Source organism: Cyphellophora europaea, assembly GCF_000365145.1.
Source record: "Cyphellophora europaea CBS 101466 unplaced genomic scaffold supercont1.7, whole genome shotgun sequence".
Taxonomy (NCBI): domain Eukaryota; kingdom Fungi; phylum Ascomycota; class Eurotiomycetes; order Chaetothyriales; family Cyphellophoraceae; genus Cyphellophora; species Cyphellophora europaea.
Window position 1 is genome coordinate 833,050 of NW_008481813.1, and position 17,177 is coordinate 850,226.

Below are 17,177 nucleotides of genomic sequence, written 5' to 3' on the forward strand. Positions count from 1 at the left end.
GGTCATCCAGCGGAGAGCTCGAGCTGGCCTACCTGCCGCATGAGCGTGGTGCTGCTGTCTTCGTCCTCGACTCCCACCTCCACAGTCTGCTGCGGCCGGCTCTTGTTGAGGCCCTCGAGCAGTACGCAGGCCTTGCATATCTTCTGACTGGAGAGGTAGCCGCACTTGTTACACTGACCCATGGTCTGCGTGACCACCTTCTTGCGAGGTCGCCGCCTCTTGTCTTGGGTAGATACATTGTTGGCCTTTGGTTGCAGCTTCGGTTGCTCACCTGTTGGTAGCTGGATTTCGGTCTCTCTGGCAGCGGCAGTCGCATTCTCTGCCAAACGCCTCTCCATCTCGGCCATCTCGCCTCCACTCGATCTGCCGTTTGCCGATCCGCATCCGCCGTTTTGTTCAACGCCTTCGCTGCCGCAACCCACGGACCCGCGCACCTCGGCAGGTACTAATCTGGCCATATCCTCGCCACTCTTGACAATATCCAGTATGCTGCTTGGACGGATCTTCTCCAGGTCTTTGATCAGAGTCCGAGCACTTCCACGAAACGCCTCCGGACTGTAGATACATTCTGTAGTGAAATAATCCAGCTTCTTGTGGTGTGCATAGAGCACAATTTCCTTCTCATAGGCATATTTCAGAGGTTTGCTCCTTTTGATTTCACTTGCAGCACTGTCGGTCACGATGCTCGTGGACCGTGCCAGCCTAGGTAGATCGCCCCGCAATAGATTCATCATGACAGTCTCGGCAACGTCGTCTGCGTTGTGCCCTGTCACCACATGGTTGATACCTAGCTTGGCGGCGCCACGGTCCAGTGCCTGTCGTCGGAAAACACCACAGTATGTGCAGTTGCCCTTTTTGCCGACCTGTGCAACCACCTGATCCATGGTCCAACCATAAAGTGAATCGTAGCCCACGATCTCCAGTGGCATGTCGTACTGTATGGAATTTCGCTTTACCGTCTCCAGGCTGTCGTCTCGATAGCCCTTGATACCCTCGTCAATTGACAGGAGGACCAGTTGGAGTCCATAGTGATGACGCTCGTTGAGTGTCTTCAAGACAGATGCCAGCACGGTCGAGTCTTTGCCACCCGATGCACCTATGGCCACGCGCTCTCCGGGGTGGAATAATTTGCTACTCACAATTGTCTCGTGGACTTCTTCTTCGAATATACTGATGAAACAGCCTTTGCAGATTTTCTGGTTATTTTTGGGCCGTATGACAGCAGCACGATTTGTCTGACAGGCTTCGCATTGCACTGGCATTGTGTGTTTTATGTCGCAAGAGACAAAATGCAAAAGATTCATGTGGTGAGTCTTGTACAAGATCTGATGTCCGGCTGCCCACAGTCACCTCAGCGAAACGAGGCTACGAGGCTGCATAGAATGACAAACCTCAAATTGCAGCTTTCATCTTGTCGTTGCACACACCGCAACCTCGCGCTTCCGAATGCATTCGACATTGCAGGAGCTAAGGCTGACACAGCGTGCCCTGCGTTATTCGTGCCGTCAGTGCTCCGCGCGCTGTCACTCACCAAGGAGAGCCTTCCATCACGGTCCGCCGCTCCGGAACTCTCAAGAGCCTGGAAGCAATACAGGGTCGACGCCGGCGCCTACTTCGAACGATAATAAGGATGGCGCAGACAGGAAGCCTGCGATAGCGCCTACTCTGACACCATCAAACACTCCGTATCTCCCACACGTGCCGCCAGCTGTAGGACATGGACCTCCGGCTCCAGAATCGGATCAGCCCGTTGCTCCTGCTTTCTATGGTTCGAGCTGGAATAGAAGGCAAAGGGTGAAAGCGCAGCAAGAGTCATCTGAACCGCCTACTGTTGCACCCCAATGGTTTTACGATCAGAATGTAACAACGTGGGGCGAGGGACAATTAACAGTGGAGGGACGTAGTCAGGTGCGATACCTGGATGAGTACGAAGCCGAGCCTTTGTCACGCGGTGGATCGCCCAGCGATGGAAGCTCTGCAGGCCCCCCGAAAGACGAAAACAGCTCTTCCACCTCCGAGGCCGTGCAGAGCGCAAGTAAAGACGGCCCGGAGCCATCCGAAACCGGCCCACAGGTTGGTGAAGAAGATTCGACTTTCGATAGGCCAAGGTATTACGTTGGCGCAAATCAGTGGGATGAGATCTTGACTACGGCCCGCGGTTTGTTGCGAGGACGTCCCAAACAACAACATCAAGGCGAGCCGGCTGCATTGGCTAGCAACCTTGTTCTTCATTACGCTGGCAAGAATGGCGAGTACCTTCTCGATGAAGTCGTCCATGACCTTGCGAGCAAGACAGGCAGTGACCTTCTCACCCTCGATGTCCAGGACATCGCGGACTTGATCAGCCAAGCCGGCTCGGCGTCGAAGGATCCCTCCGCAGTGGAAGGCAGAATGCTGAGCTACGATCTGCTCACAGAAGCTCCTCAACCGGCGGACAATCCTCCCGACGAGAAGGCGGCGGAGCTTGAAGCCGTAGAAGACGATGATGGCTTCGATGAAAGTGGCGGCTTTGACATGCCTGGTATGCCAGGTGCATCAGGTCCACCGATGCTCTTCAGCAAACCAATCACAATCGATTTCAGCAACTTCTTCCCAGGACCATCGCAGTCTCGAGGCAGGCAAAAACCATCTTCGCTGAGCCAGCTCCTTTCGAGCCGCTCATCGTCACAACAGTCCTATGGCCAGAATTTTCTCTCCAGTCCGGCTGTGCCGTTTCGCAATCTTGTGGAAAGCCTTTTGTCGGTTCTACCAAGTAAGAAGCTCGGTGCACAGCACAACGAAGAAAGAGATCAGCTGTCTGCAGAACAAAATCTACCCAAACAGTCTACCATAATACACGTCAAAGATGTCAAGGGTATTCAGAACATTCTTGTCGGCAGTCAGTTTCTCAACAACCTGTACACACTTGTCGAGAACAGAAGAAACAATGGCGAGTCCATCATGATCGTGGGCACAGAAGGTCCTAAAGATGCCGCCGAATATCCTGCGAGTAAGATCGAAACCGTGCAGCGTACCCCCGAAGCAGGCGAGATATCCAGAACCATCGTGATCACGCCGATGTTAGTCGACAAACAAGCCTCAGACGTCCTCCTGGACGACCGCAAACGAAGGGTCGCTACAGTGAACCTACGTCATCTGTGGGAGATGATGAGGGTGACGTCTAAAGACAACTTCCTGAACCTCGAACCTGGGTTCTGGAACAGGAACATTTGCGCCGAGTTGACGGACCTCGATCAGCTGCGCCTGAGCAAGCAGGTGTGGTCATTCCACTACGTTCACCGATTAGCCAGCTACATTAGTGGCATACAAGACCAAGAGGCGTTCGTCGAGCTGGATGAACGGGAGGAAGGCAAGATCCTTCCTCTGATTGATGCCGTTGGCCGCAAGCTCACTCTTAGCGACGCCAGCAAATTTATGTGGGCAGACAAGCTTGCAAAGGAGGACTCCCGTCGCAGGCGTGTCTTCAGCCCGCGTCGAAAATATCCAAGCAAAGTTGAAAAACTCAAGTCCTCTGTTACTAAGCATGAGAAGCGTCTGCTAAGCGGCGTCATTGAGAGCGACAAAATCAGTACCACTTTTGACGATGTGCACGTACCTGCCGAGACCATCGATGCTCTGCAAACCCTGACCACACTTTCGCTCGTCCGTCCCGAGGCCTTCACCTACGGCGTGCTAGCGTCCGATCGGATCCCGGGCCTCCTGCTCTATGGCCCGCCAGGAACAGGCAAGACACTTCTGGCCAAGGCGGTCGCCAAAGAATCTGGCGCTACAATGCTCGAAGTCAGCGCCGCTGATCTCAACGATATGTATGTTGGTGAGGGTGAGAAGAATGTCAAAGCGCTGTTCAGCTTGGCCAAAAAGCTGTCACCCTGTGTCGTGTTCCTCGACGAGGCGGATGCAATGTTCAGCGCTCGCTCGGCACACGGCCGTCGGGTCAGTCATCGCGAGCTCCTCAACCAGTTCCTCAAGGAATGGGATGGAATGAGCAATGATGCGGGAAGCGCCTTCCTGATGGTCGCCACCAACCGGCCCATGGACTTCGATGACGCCGTGCTTCGACGTCTGCCGCGACGTTTGCTTGTCGACCTACCAACGGAAAGTGACCGGCTCGAAATCCTCAAGATCCACCTCAAAGCTGAGGCCGTCGCCTCCGACGTCTCCTATGCAGATCTCGCGAAGAAGACACCCTTCTACTCTGGTTCCGACCTCAAGAATCTCTGCGTGGCCGCGGCACTCAACGCAGTGCGCGAAGAGAACGCGGCCGCTAAGCGACATCGCACCGAGAATCCGGCTGCGATAGACTATGTGTATCCGGAGAAGCGGACGCTCACAAACGACCATTTTGACAAGGCGCTCCAGGAGATCACCGCGAGTGTGAGCGAGGACATGAGCAGCTTGAAGGAGATCAAGAAGTTTGACGACGTATACGGAGACAAGAAGGGGAAGAAGAGGAAGGTTCCGAAATGGGGGTTTCGAGGCGTAACGGAGCCCGATGGTGTTCTAGATACGGTCAAAGTGCGCGAGTAGTATGTGGAGAGGATTGGGTGATGGAAAGGAGGTCTATACCGAGGACTTGACTCTTGAAGCGGGCGGTAGGGAAGGCGTGTATATAACATCCTAGTTATGAGATATAGAAGGCGCGATGGGAGATGTCAGCGCCGCGCCGCCGATGCCCACGTCGTAATGTTCCCGCGACTTGGTCAATCGTGATTGACACTGCAATCATGCTTGCTTACCTTTCGTTCTTCTCTGGTCCCACTTCCCGCCCTCCACCGACACGCCCTGGAACTGGAAAGTGAGGTAATTCATGGGGCGCACACACACCGCGGCCACTGTTCCGTTCGCCCAGAGACTCCAAAGTCGGCACCCGCATTGCTTCAGGCGGTACCGATATGTATGCATCGCTCCTGGGCGCGGCGCAGTAGCTGAATACGATGGGCGGAGGGGGGGGGGACGGGAGGTGGGGAATCGGGGTTGGGAGTGGATACCGCGAAGGCGCGGAGGGTGTGGGGGGATGGTTGGACCACGAGAAGCTGATTTGTGTCGGGAGGGTTTCTGCTTTGTTCCTTCATCTATGGTGTTGTTACGAGCGTCAGGGAGGGTGTAGTGGTGTGAACGTTAGATTCTAGAGTCTTTGAGCTTGGCGACAGTGGGCGAGGGGCCGTGGCGCTGACTGGACTGATGTGATTGCGGCAGACGGCCTTCGGGATCTTTTTTGTTTATGTGTTTCGGGGGCCCCCGGATATGGTGGATGGGAAGTGGCGGTCGCATTAAGGTCGGGCGATCTTTTCGATGTGTTGATCGCAACAGGGCGTATCCTGGGTTGCCGTGCGGTGATCGCTACCGAACCTGGCAATTTGGGCGGTTTCGTCGGGGGTGATGTGGAAAATGTGGCGTTTATGATGGAAGTGGTGAAGCTTATATGTGGAGGCGGCGGCAGGGTTGGTTCGTCGATTGGGAGATCGCCAGAGATGGCGTCGGGAGGGCTTGATGGAGTTGAAGGGGGCTAGAAGAGAGTTATGTGACCGCTAATGGTTGTTGATCTGGTGAACTTGAGATAGATTGGGGTGTATGATGGACTGAGGTATTGAAGTGTGTTGTAGACAGCAGTGAGGTAAGTAGATAATCGAGTTTGGAGTCTGTATAGTCCAGCAGGAGATACAAGAGCTGCTACTAAGAGTAGTCTCGAGCTGCTCGTCCGTCTATATGACTTCCAAACATTATTGTCGTCCACCTGATCCAGATCCTTCTGCCATGAAATTCCTACCGGCTTCTGGCGTATGATATACATTCATCGAAGAGTGAAAACGTTTCCTTGTACAACGTGGTCATAGACCACCTCTTCTTGTCAGACCCCAGCGGTACATGTTAGCCGCAATATTTTGATCCGTCTACCCCGGGAATTATAGCAGATCGTGAAATCCGCCACCGACAAGTCGTCGGCATCGCTAATCATGCAAGTTAGTAACAGTGCTTTTATCAGCGACAAAACCAGTCCCTCTAAGAATTCTTCACAACGCCAACCTTGGCAGCTCTGATAACGCGCCCGTTGAGCTTGAATCCCTTGCTTTGGGTAAAGAAGACCTCGTTGTCCGACTTGCCCTCCTGAGCCATAAAGAAGGTTGCTTCATCCTGATTGGGGTCGAACTTCTTGCCTTCGCGTTCTTGGGGATCGAATCGTTCTAGACCGTGCTTCTTCAAGGTGTTCATGAGGATATCCTCTGTCATCTTCAGACCAGAATGCAGGTTCACGAGGTCCTGGTTGGGCGCTGTGCCCGAAGATGTCTCGGTGGCTGCGGCGACATTTGGATCGGCAGAAGAGGTATTCGAGGTTGCAGCCTCTCCCGACTTGAGTGCATGCTCAGGAACAGCTGACAGTGCTCGATCGAGATTGTCGATGGAATCTAGCAGGTCGGAGGCGAAACGTTGGATGGCGAACTGCTTTGCGCTTTCGATCTCACGACGTGTCCGTTCTTGAAGATTACGGAAATCTGCGACAGAGCGCATATATTTGTCCTGGAGGAGTTAGAAACGTGCCCAATGTCGACGTGCAAATAACGAACCTTCAAATCAACGACCTCTTTCGATTTAGTTTCAAGCTCCTTCTTCACCGGATCCTCTTCCGGTTTGGCAGCGTCTGCAGTGGTATTTGGGGCCTCTTCAGACTTCTTTTCTGCTTCTGTCGATTGCCATCTCCGCTGTAATCGTTGGGAAACAATAGGTGATGTGCGCGAGGGTATGGGGGAGAAGGAGGAAAATGAGGATCTTTGCGGCTGCGTTGTCCGCGATAGTGATTGCGCGAGAGCGCGCTGCTGACTGTAGATGGAACGTCGAAGCATTTCGAGGATCTAGGGGATGAGATTGGCTAGGACAAAAATGACGAGCGGTTGCAGATAGTATTCTGATGGTGGAGGAGGCAACGATGCACATGAGCATCAAGCTCCCGCCTCCAGCAATTCGGGATTCCATCGACTTTTTTCCATTTCCTCGGACCAAGCTTTCTCCGCTCCGCTAGCACCATGACCACCAGAATCGCTCCGCTTCATTCATCACTGGTACCTGTCTGCATCCCATCATCTAACCCTTGAGGTCTCGATGTAAGACCCACAATGGTCTCACTGACCTGCTGTAGAGCATATCAGCTGTACAGCGAGCAAATCTTTTTACTTGGAAACAACCAGTGGTAAGTGGACAAATGCCTCAGTCGGCCTCTACATTGGGATCACCGCACCTCTTGTGAGACCGTCCAGCAATCGTAAGTGAGGAGTTCCGCAACCATATGGCCCCGCGAGGCTACCTGTTAGCCGGTACAATAGCCCGCTCGTACCATGGATGAGCATGACAGTGGCGGGCGGAGCGTGGATATGATTTTGAAACGAGAACCGTGACGCTAAATTTTACGATACCAAACCCAAGCTTTTCGCCCTGTACCTCCGAACGCCACACCAGAGGCTGGTGTGGCTGTCAGGGTGCTGAATGGTAATGTAGCTGGCGCCGGACTTTGCCATATCGACCATTTCCACACACCGGACCATCGATACGGGGTCCGCCAGCGAGGGTATGGACAATGCACTGGCTGCTGCCTTCACATTGTCTAGCAATACGTATCGTGGTATTAGGGCTCCTTTCCCCATCCTCGGTATGATCTTCTCGCGTTCACCGACTTGCCGGGCGCCGCCCAGGTCCGACGGCACGAATTAGTCGACTGAATCTGAGAGCGTTGCGATGCATGGCTCGGGCTTGACCTATTCATCCTCGTTCCATGCATATTCCTGGCCAACTAATGCCTCTGTTCTAACGTGTTGATACCAGGTAAAAGCTCGGCATGTGGCTCCTCAGAGCAATACTGTAGTGAGTCACAAAGGCAGAGCAAGAAAATGATGGTGTGCCTTGCACCTTCAGGAACATCGAACTGCAGTGATACACCAGCTGTTGACTGTATCAATGTGCGATGCGAAGAGAGAGCCGATACCTCAAGGTGTTCTGTCACTTCTACGTAATCACCGAAATGACTGCCAGCAGGCGCAATGAGTGCACTTGACCTGCAGTCTTGTTGCCTCCTCCCTCTCTTTTGCCTTTGCTATTGAGATCGACACCATGAGTCAACACGCTGCATTCACTCCCGACACAATCAGTCAAACTCGCAGCTCCATGGCTCGTACTGAAAACGTTTCATGCTGAATGCTGCAGGTTCTGCTTGTTTGGCTGTTATCTACCTTCTCCAGTATCAATGTCCTGGGCCACGCCCGTTAATAACATATTCAACCTCGGCTTCGAAGCTGTTCCGGACACGAAACATCGGGAGGTCAACGTTGTTCGCATTGCGAGCTCATTCTCCAGCTCGCTATTGATTGAACAGCGGGCTCCGTTGGTCAATTCCTATACACCCACCTTCTTCGGCTCTAATCCCCAGCTTGAACAACTCAAGAAAGGCTACGTAGACGCTCTGGGCTTGATCGACCTTACCTTACGCGACATGAAGCCGACCTATGCAGCCTTCAGACGGTACTTCCGTGATGAAGGCTTCAACTGGGTTAGATGTGAGTGAGTTCCAGTATCCATGCCGGCGGTCTTACTGACAGCCACAGCTGTGTTTGCTCACCTCTCAGGCTTTGCAGAAAACAACTTTCCTGGTAAATCTTCTATCTTTCAGACAAAGTGGCCACGTAGGAGGCATACCGGGCCAGACCAGCTACGTTGATGACCCTAACGATGCTGGGTACACGGTCAGCCTGCCCAAGAATGACCCTGATCATCAGCATCTGACAGCCAAAACAGCGATATGTTCAGGTTCGTTCGGCATTCGTTGGCTCGGCGAGATCCATTGCGACTCGTTGGGCGACTACGACTCCTGGAAGATGGAGGCCTTCTCGGCAACCATCGCTCATGAAATGCTGCATATCGCGGCGCTCATTAGCCGCATTCCCTGTGGTGATGACCTTGCGTACTTTGGAACGCAGAGAGGGAACATCGACGACTACGTAAGGGACAGTTCAGACCACACCTCGGAGCCGGAGGACGGCTACGGTCCATACAACTGCTGGGCTTTGCGTCAGCACAACAACAACTGGGCGGTGGGCACTCTGAATGCACTTCCTCTTCGGTGACTAACCGGCAGACAGAAAAGCGATGCCGACAGCTATGTATGGTACATGCTGAGCCCCTGCTTCAGCCGCCGCTGCGGCAAGGAGTTCAAGGACCCCCAGATGCCTTGAGTCCCAACCAGCTCGAGCTTGCAAAGGGCAGAAGAATAGTTACGAAGGGGCCATAGACTGTTTCACAAGCAAGAGTGCAGTCCTGCATAAGCTCCGTCAGGCTGCAGGAACAACGTATGATCATTGGCTGTCCGAGTTTGCTCGGAGCACAACGTCAGGGGAGGATGCAGCTTAGCCTGCAGCGGGCTACGCCTGTTTATGTGGAACTTGTGGGCGGAATGAGCATACGAAATTCAAGAGTAAATTCTTACCACGTTTCATGTCAGTCTTTGACAGCTTTGCGCCAGCTGACAGGGCAGAGCATGAGACGACTTCGCTGCGACAATACGACACCGATTAACGACCACGCCTGCACCGTGTCGCGTGGATTGAGCAGGACAGATCGACAAGCTATACTTCTTGCCGTAAGGATACAAAAGACGCCGCAAATGGGACCGCGAGGGGAGCGAGCGCGATGAGCTTCCCCACCGATTCAGGCCCAGGGTGGGCTCCACGAACCGCAACGGCAGCGCACCAGCGCCATCGATCATACCCAGCAATACCCTTGTGGCAGCAGCATGAGCCACGTTCAGCAGCGACACACATGATGAATTGGCAGCAAATGGCGGTCGAAGGAGGCGTATCTCATGCCGGCTGGAACCGCTTGCATCTTGGTGGTAAGTTGAATACATTTTTTTTGTTTTTGGCCCCCTACCGCGTGATTCTCGGCGCGGATGCATTTTTGAAGCTGCATTGATGACATTATGGGGGGAGAGCTTCCGCACGCGCAAATGCCACCGCTCGCGGTCCGGCGTCCTGCACTTAGCTGCAGATGTGCCAACGAACTGCAGATTTTTGCCCGACAAAAGTCGAAGAGGGTTCAGCTCACCGCTCGAATAACACTGCCGAAAGCTGAACCTCAACCCGCGCGACAGCAGCTTTTTTTTGTTCGTTTAAACACCTGAAGAAGCTTGCCCCCGTTTTGCAGCCGAGCTCCTCCGTCGATCGGGGCTTGGTGGCGCCTTCTAAGCCCTTTCTGGGCTGGTGCCCATGGCGGGGCTTACCAGGTCTCCTGGACGGGGGGAAACGCATCCTCGGACCATGATGATGTGCACCCATTTTCAAGGTTGATTTTCCACAAGCAACACCGCGTTTTGGGAATCAGGGGCACATGATCCACGAAAATCTTCGATATCAAATGGAAATCGAGCCCATGTTTGAGGCCTAACAACGACCCAAACCACGCGCAGACACAGCTCAGGCCCCTCTTTTCCCTGCTTCTGCTGGCAACGGCGCGCCCTTACCTGGACCCGATGATGACTACTTCGGTCGGCGGCTGGGGGTGGCCTTGCCGATAGGGGCAGGGACTGGTAAGCACCCCTGGCACCCGTCGAAAGCTTAGACGCCTTTTACGGGCGCGATGGCCTCGCCGAGCGGGCGTCATCTGTGATTTTCTGCACCTAACCGGCCATCTGTGCGGGTCCATTTTTGACTTCTGGAGATGACTCGTGGTCTAATCCCATCCGCGCCGCTACGCATCCACATTTCCTCCAGCCCGCCGTTGGCTGCATGTTTCGGCTTGTCAAGGTGGTGGTGCTGCTGTTACTCCTCGCCTCTCCTGCGCTCATCCATCATCTATTCTTGCATCCTTACCAGCATCATATCCATCTTGACTACAATCTATACTTGACGTTGCCATCGGCTATCTTCAATGTCCACGCTGACCTCGAGCTCGTTCTGCAGTTGCGCAACTTGGCCAGCCAGTCCATCACCGCTACCTGCCTGTTGACGCCTGGCCTGGCACGAGTCCACACTACTTCCACAACGCAACAATGGCTTTGCCTGGTCATTCGCCGTCGTCCGCCTTCAATGGTCCAGGCAGTCCACCGAGGCACCTGAATGGTATGTTGCTGCTATCCTTTCCTCCCCGTGCCGCGCTTCTCATTCCATGCGCGCGCATCCGTAATCTATGATCAGTCACTCACGCAAAGCTGCAGGATACCCTGACACGTCCTCGACCTCAAACATGTACGGTCCTCATTCTCGACCGATGCCACCACCCTCACCGCAGCATTTTCCGCGATACTCCACCCAACCTCCTCCACCCAACACGACGCACCTGACATATGCGAACCCTCAAGCCCCTCACAAGAGACCTGGTAGTAGCATGTCTATATCGTCAATGCTCGGTTCAGAACCCGAGAAACATCAACAAGAGTCATACTATCATCAAAGAAGCTCATCATCGCACGGTCAATCAATGCCACCCAATGCGGGATCAGTGACGTCCTTGGGTGCAATAATGTCACCTCCTTCGTACCCTCCCAAAAGCAATCCTACAGAATACTCGTACAAACCCCGATCTACGACTCCAGACAGGTTGGGAGACTACAATCAGAACCGATACAGATCGGGATCCGGCTCTATGATGCAAAGGCCCAGTCCTTTCACAGAGATCTCCAGCGCCATTGATAGACAACAGCCGCGCTATTCAGAAACGACCCAATTTGGTCCACAAATGCCACAGAGAGATGAAGCCACAGAAAGAGCTCGACGTACGAGCATTAGCGGTATTCTGCAAAGACCCGAGAGCGCACCTCAACGACCGACGATGAACGGTAACCCGATCCCACCCAATCCTCTGCCGCGTCCTGAGTCTGCGACTCCCTCGATGAACGGTGATCCCTTTTCCGCTCCCAAGGCGCCCTCTGATAGGCCTGGTCCTCTGGGTGGCTCATACGATACTAGACCTCCGCCATTCAGTAACAGACCTCCCACGGCGCAGCCGATTTCTTTCAAAGAAGTCAGACCGTTCGAAAAACGCGATTCTCAGTCCTCGTCTCCTGAATTGCGGCGAGTCCAGCCAAATGGCGCCGAACGCAGTTTCGGCAGCATTCTGAATGACGGACTCGGATCCCAAGGTATGGCCAGACAAGACTCACAACTATCGCAAAGCTCGGCGTTTGGTGGACGATACGGCCCACGTGCCTTCTCGCCCTTCGCGCCTTCAGTCGCATCTCAGTCCATGTCAGTGACCTCTGGGCCCGCAGAAGAGCAAGTACGGAAAGGCAGTGACGAATTGTCACACAGAGCCATTCTTGGTCTTGCGACTGAGTCAAGACGAGGGCGATACTCGCCTGTGCCGCAGGCAGTGCAGGGAGCACAAGCTCAGACTCCTGTCCCTGAAACCGGCATCAAAACCGAGCAGGGTAGAGTGTTTGCCGGCCTAGGTGGCGGTCTCGGAGCCAGCAGCACCGGTCCTACCTCAACGCCAGGCGGGTTATCCTCCAGCCCTTTGAAGGATGGTACTACGCGACTAAGCGAGGAAAACTTGATGAAGATGTCGAGAAGCACCTCCGGCATGGGTAAGCGGGCGCGCAAGTTCGATGACGAACTCCGTGCCGAGAGCGATGTTGGAGGTGCCGGTAAGAAAGGGCGCAAGCGGAGCAAGTACGCTCATTCGTACAAGATCGACCTCGAAGACAATGCGCGCCGAGGCACACCACTATCAAACAGCATCCAGCGGACTGATAGCCCTCTGAACGTGACGAGCCAGCCCACACAGCTCTCGCATCACCATCACATGCCTCGTCAGACAGACCAGCGTCTTCTGTACAAGCCAAAGAAGACGATCCGGATATCTTCTATTCTGACTGCTGCGAAAAGAATGCCTCGAAAACATCTTGGAACGTTCAAATACGATCCAGCCGTGTCAAATCCAGTGACAACCAAATTGGGCGCTGACAAGTTTGATGTCTCGGTGCGGCCCAATGCTCTTCCGAGTTTTGACGGACCGGACCATGTGAATTGCACCTATTCCATTCGTGTGCCAAAGCTGTGGCTTCAGGAAAGGGAACGACGAATGATATGTCGGGAGAACTTCTTATGGGGCAGCGGCATCTACACGGATGACAGCGATATCCTGGCTGCTGCGATGCATAGTGGCTTCATCAAGAGTGTGCCGCCAGAAGGGGTGGACCGCTCGCTCTTGGACGAGATCGCCAAGGCACAGAACACCAAAATTGAAGGCTTGGTTGACCCTCCAGAAAAGCCGCTTGTGCCGGAGCAGGACAAGGACGCGGTAGTTACCTGTGTGGTGCTCCCATCCCTCGAGCAGTACGCCGGCAGTGCGAGGTACGGCATCACGAGCCGAGAATGGCCGGATGAGAAGAAAGGCTCAGTGCACGACGGTGTCAGCTTTGCTGTTCTAAAAGTCGAGTTCGTTGCCGGTGGAGTCGAAGCACGCCGTATGGGCCGGACGGGCAAGGAGCGACGAGAGCGGCTCAGGAAAGAGCTGGACGACCGCAAGAAGGGTCAAGAGCGAATGAAAGAAATGATTGAGCAGATGAAAAGCCGCATGAGGAGGCTCGGCAAAGTGCAAAGACGGACCAACGGCGAGCACGTCCGCAAAGAGTTGGCTGGAAAAGCTGCTATGGGAAGCTTCAAGGAGAAGATTCGAGTGGAAGAGCAGCGGCAGCAACAGCAGAAGGAAAAGGAGAAAGAGCAGACCCTTCACGCCAGCTTGGACGTTGGACAGGCTCCCGGTGAATGGTTGCAGCAGCTAGAGACATCAGCTGTCGACGCGTGATCTGGACGTGGTGCGAGCGCTGGCGTTACGAGTTTCTCTGGATACAACAGGCAACGAAGACTTTACTTATTGGCGAGGGCGTTTCGGAAAGAGCCTAGGAGAGGGGACCTGAGGGACAGAATTTGGGCATTCCACTCAACTCACAATCACGACCATCTACGCAAACTTGATTACGGCAACCAAAGACAGCATCGTTGGGGTCCTGCAAAGGACAGAGCGGGAATTTGGGATGCCTTCCTCCGCTATGTACACAAGAGACTGATACCCCATGTTCAACGCGGTTTTGGGTGCTGGATACAGCGGGTATAGGTCTTACACGAGGGGCATCTACAATACGAATCTGCTTTACTGTTGAGAGCATATGTCTTTGCTTCATTTGTGTCGGTGAACGAGAGCAGCAGCCGCCGCGGTCGTCGCTGCTGGATCAACTACTTCTTTCCCGGTCGGTCGGTCGGTCGGTGTCTTGGCTCCCACGTCACATCGTGCTCTTGTTTCTCTTAGCAACTGCACCCCAACATTTCGTTTCTGCTAGACAGATCCTGCGAGCGATATGTTTCTCCTCTTACTGCCTCATGATTGGCCTTTGCTTGACATGGCTTCGAGTTGACATGGTCTTCGCCTCGGGATGGCCCCCGCTTTGGACAGCCTTCGCTGTTAACATGGTCTTGTTCTTGTTCACCCCGTCCATCACTCTTTGGCTCACCGCTGATCCACTCAGAGCCGGCGAGCCGGTCCACCACTGGAGGAGCAGGGGGATACCAGCCAGCACCATACCCGGGCGCTATCACCTGCCCTAGGCGACTGATCCCCCTGCATGCCAAGACCAGTGTGCCAGGGAAGCTGGAGTGTCTCTGATTGGTCGATGATGCGTTACCTACTGACGACCCCTGCTCAGCCTGTCGTCTTCACTGGCACTCCAGCCGGACCGTGAGGCAAGTCAAACGGCTCCTAACAAGGGCTTGACGGGGAAGTATCTACAGGTTTCCACCAAGATCTACTGAGCCAGTGAAGTATGCCGGGTACCTGATTCGGTTGCTGTCGATCTCAGCCTCGCTTTGCATGGTAGACGACGACGCCCAAGTCTCTATAAAAAGGCTCGGGCGAACCTTCTTGAACCCGATTCTCTTCAAACCAGCTCCTCCTATCTACCTGGCTGATACAGCAGACTTCTGCAGCAACCCCATGCCTTCTTGTGCGGTGCCACGCTATGGCAGCCCTTTCCCGACCAACACAACAAGCCCGGCGCTTTTTCTGCACTGTTAATGGCTGTGAAAAACAAACCGCGGGCTATACAAGACAAGAAAAGTTGAACGAGCATGTCCAGTCCCAGCATACTGCCGACAGATTCGACTGTCCCGAATGCCACGAAAAGATTGCTCGCATGGGCGACCTCCGCAAGCACATCAAAGCTGTGCATCTGGGCGATCGACCCTACGTGTGCGAGGTGAACGAGGCAAACTGGTCGGGTTGTGCTTGTGGTCGACGTTTCACCACCAAGTACAGTCTCAACCGTCACCAACAACGACTGCATGAAGTATCAACCACGGCTACAACGCTCAGTCTCCTGGACCGTGACGTAGCTGAGCTGCGACAGGATCCGAGCCTCTGGGATGCTTTCATAGAGGCCCTGGAAAAGACGTTCCATGAGAATCAAGCTTTGTATCGGAGTGATGTCGACGAATTGTTGGTACTGTGTACCGCCCTTTCTCCCAAGACCGATCCCGAATTTCCTGTTGCTCAAGAGGGTCCAGCTGATGATCCGTATGCCAGAGTCTACCTCAGGCTCATCAGAGTTCTTCGACGCAGGCGACCCGAGACGTGTGGAGAGCTTCTCAGCCATGTCATAAATGTCATAAAAGCCGCTGAAGCTGAGTACACCTTGGACGCATTGCAGCGTGACAAGAACTTGTCCATCCTACGACAGGTCTATGAGGCCCTCATGAGCGCTGCAACGGCGCCGAGGTCTTCTATGGGCTTCCGTACACTCCTGAACTTCGGCCCATCAGAGCTTGTCGGCCTAGAACCCATGACAGATCTTGTGCGAATCCTGCGAGGCACATACTCACCGCCGTTCGACATCGATGAAAGTGGCTGGCCGACTCAATCCTGGATGCAAACACATTGGGCACCAGTGACAGGGAACGATGGCTTCTCATCATTACAAGCCAGAAAAGTCCTACAGTGGGCTTCTGGACTACGACACAATTCACCTGAGAGGAATGTACCCGATCGGAATGAAGCTGTGCCACCCTTCTGGGAGGCGCCGAAAGCCTTTGAATCAATCCGTGAAGCCTTGTTCGCTGCAGACTGCTGCAAGTCTATCGCCAGCGGCCATACGAACAGCACGATGGAATCTGTCTACTCCTTGCCGCTGCAGCGAAATAATCTTGCCACCCACGAGATAGACAGGGAGACAGCCATATCGGAATCGAACGGCAGTCAGGGTACCGTCATAGTACCTGCGGGAGGCTTCGAAGACTTAGGGGTGGGATATACGTCGTGTCCTCTTGTGGCTCAAGGGTACTGTGTCTGCGATGACTTTACGAGCCTGCCAGCCTGCCAAGAACATCTCATCTGCTCTCACCGGTGGTGGTACGATACAGAGGCAGGCAAAAGTTGGCGACAGTCTGTTTCCTACGATCAAGGTGTCATTGACTTGTCTAAGCCACAGGAGAATGAAAAAACGTTCGATGATTTGCTATCACAGTACGATCTTGATATATCTTTCTGGATGGCAAAAGACCTGGACTTGGAGCCAACGCAACGGGAAAACCTGGCTCAAAGAGGCAGCGACGGGTTCGCGGTCCCATATGCCCGAACAACTGTAGAGCATCTCGAGAAATCAGTGAACGAGGCCAGACGAGAGCACAGCAGACTTGAAGAAGGGAGTCGCCATTTGACTGAATACAATGGCAGCTCCGCCCCACTATGGCGCTGTTCAGGCACCGATTCCGCTCAGCAACTACAGCGCGGCTATGATGTGGACTACGACGGCGCCACTCATAGCTCCTCCCAGTCTCAGAGAGGAACCGGTGCGAGCAGACGCAAATATTGTTCCATTACGTCTTTGTGATCACGAATCTAGCGCTTGGGAATGTTGGGTAGCGAGAGCCCCTACAGTATAATGGAGCAAGACCCATATAAAAGGCCATGAGGGGGGACCCAGTCCGGCAAAGATTGGTAGATGGTAGATTGATCAATACATGATGATAATGATGATGATGCGATGATGCGATGACGGGGTTCTGTGCCTCGTTCCTTACTTATCTGCCTGTTGTAACGCGAGAGAAGAAGGGAAAGAGAAAGAGAGACAGAGAGAGCCTGGGTGAAGCTCTCTGAAAATGCCAGTGTCTCTGATGTGATATTTACATTTTTCATCACCGCTACCTCGAACC

At 53.9% G+C, this 17,177-nt stretch overlaps 5 protein-coding genes across 5 annotated transcripts; 3 read left to right on the forward strand and 2 right to left on the reverse strand.

The window, feature by feature from the left end:
- Nucleotides 1–2: 2 nt before the first annotated feature.
- HMPREF1541_07399 (cytoplasmic tRNA 2-thiolation protein 1) lies at nucleotides 3–1,262 on the reverse strand (the record flags this gene model as incomplete). Its single annotated transcript, XM_008721723.1, has 1 exon — nucleotides 3–1,262. One exon carries the CDS (start codon nucleotides 1,260–1,262, stop codon nucleotides 3–5), a length of 1,260 nt encoding a protein of 419 aa, XP_008719945.1.
- A 184-nt stretch (nucleotides 1,263–1,446) lies between these two features.
- Nucleotides 1,447–4,527, forward strand: HMPREF1541_07400 (uncharacterized protein; the record flags this gene model as incomplete). Its single annotated transcript, XM_008721724.1, has 1 exon — nucleotides 1,447–4,527. One exon carries the CDS (start codon nucleotides 1,447–1,449, stop codon nucleotides 4,525–4,527), a length of 3,081 nt encoding a protein of 1,026 aa, XP_008719946.1.
- A 1,473-nt stretch (nucleotides 4,528–6,000) lies between these two features.
- On the reverse strand, nucleotides 6,001–6,839 carry HMPREF1541_07401 (uncharacterized protein; the record flags this gene model as incomplete). Its single annotated transcript, XM_008721725.1, has 2 exons — nucleotides 6,001–6,516; nucleotides 6,564–6,839. 2 exons carry the CDS (start codon nucleotides 6,837–6,839, stop codon nucleotides 6,001–6,003), a joined length of 792 nt encoding a protein of 263 aa, XP_008719947.1.
- Nucleotides 6,840–11,496: 4,657 nt separating this feature from the next.
- Nucleotides 11,497–13,782, forward strand: HMPREF1541_07402 (uncharacterized protein; the record flags this gene model as incomplete). The annotated part of the gene is made up of 1 exon (XM_008721726.1): nucleotides 11,497–13,782. One exon carries the CDS (start codon nucleotides 11,497–11,499, stop codon nucleotides 13,780–13,782), a length of 2,286 nt encoding a protein of 761 aa, XP_008719948.1.
- Nucleotides 13,783–15,163: 1,381 nt separating this feature from the next.
- On the forward strand, nucleotides 15,164–16,855 carry HMPREF1541_07403 (uncharacterized protein; the record flags this gene model as incomplete). Its single annotated transcript, XM_008721727.1, has 1 exon — nucleotides 15,164–16,855. The coding sequence occupies one exon, from the start codon at nucleotides 15,164–15,166 to the stop codon at nucleotides 16,853–16,855; it is 1,692 nt and encodes a 563-aa protein (XP_008719949.1).
- Between the last annotated feature and the right edge of the window lie 322 nt (nucleotides 16,856–17,177).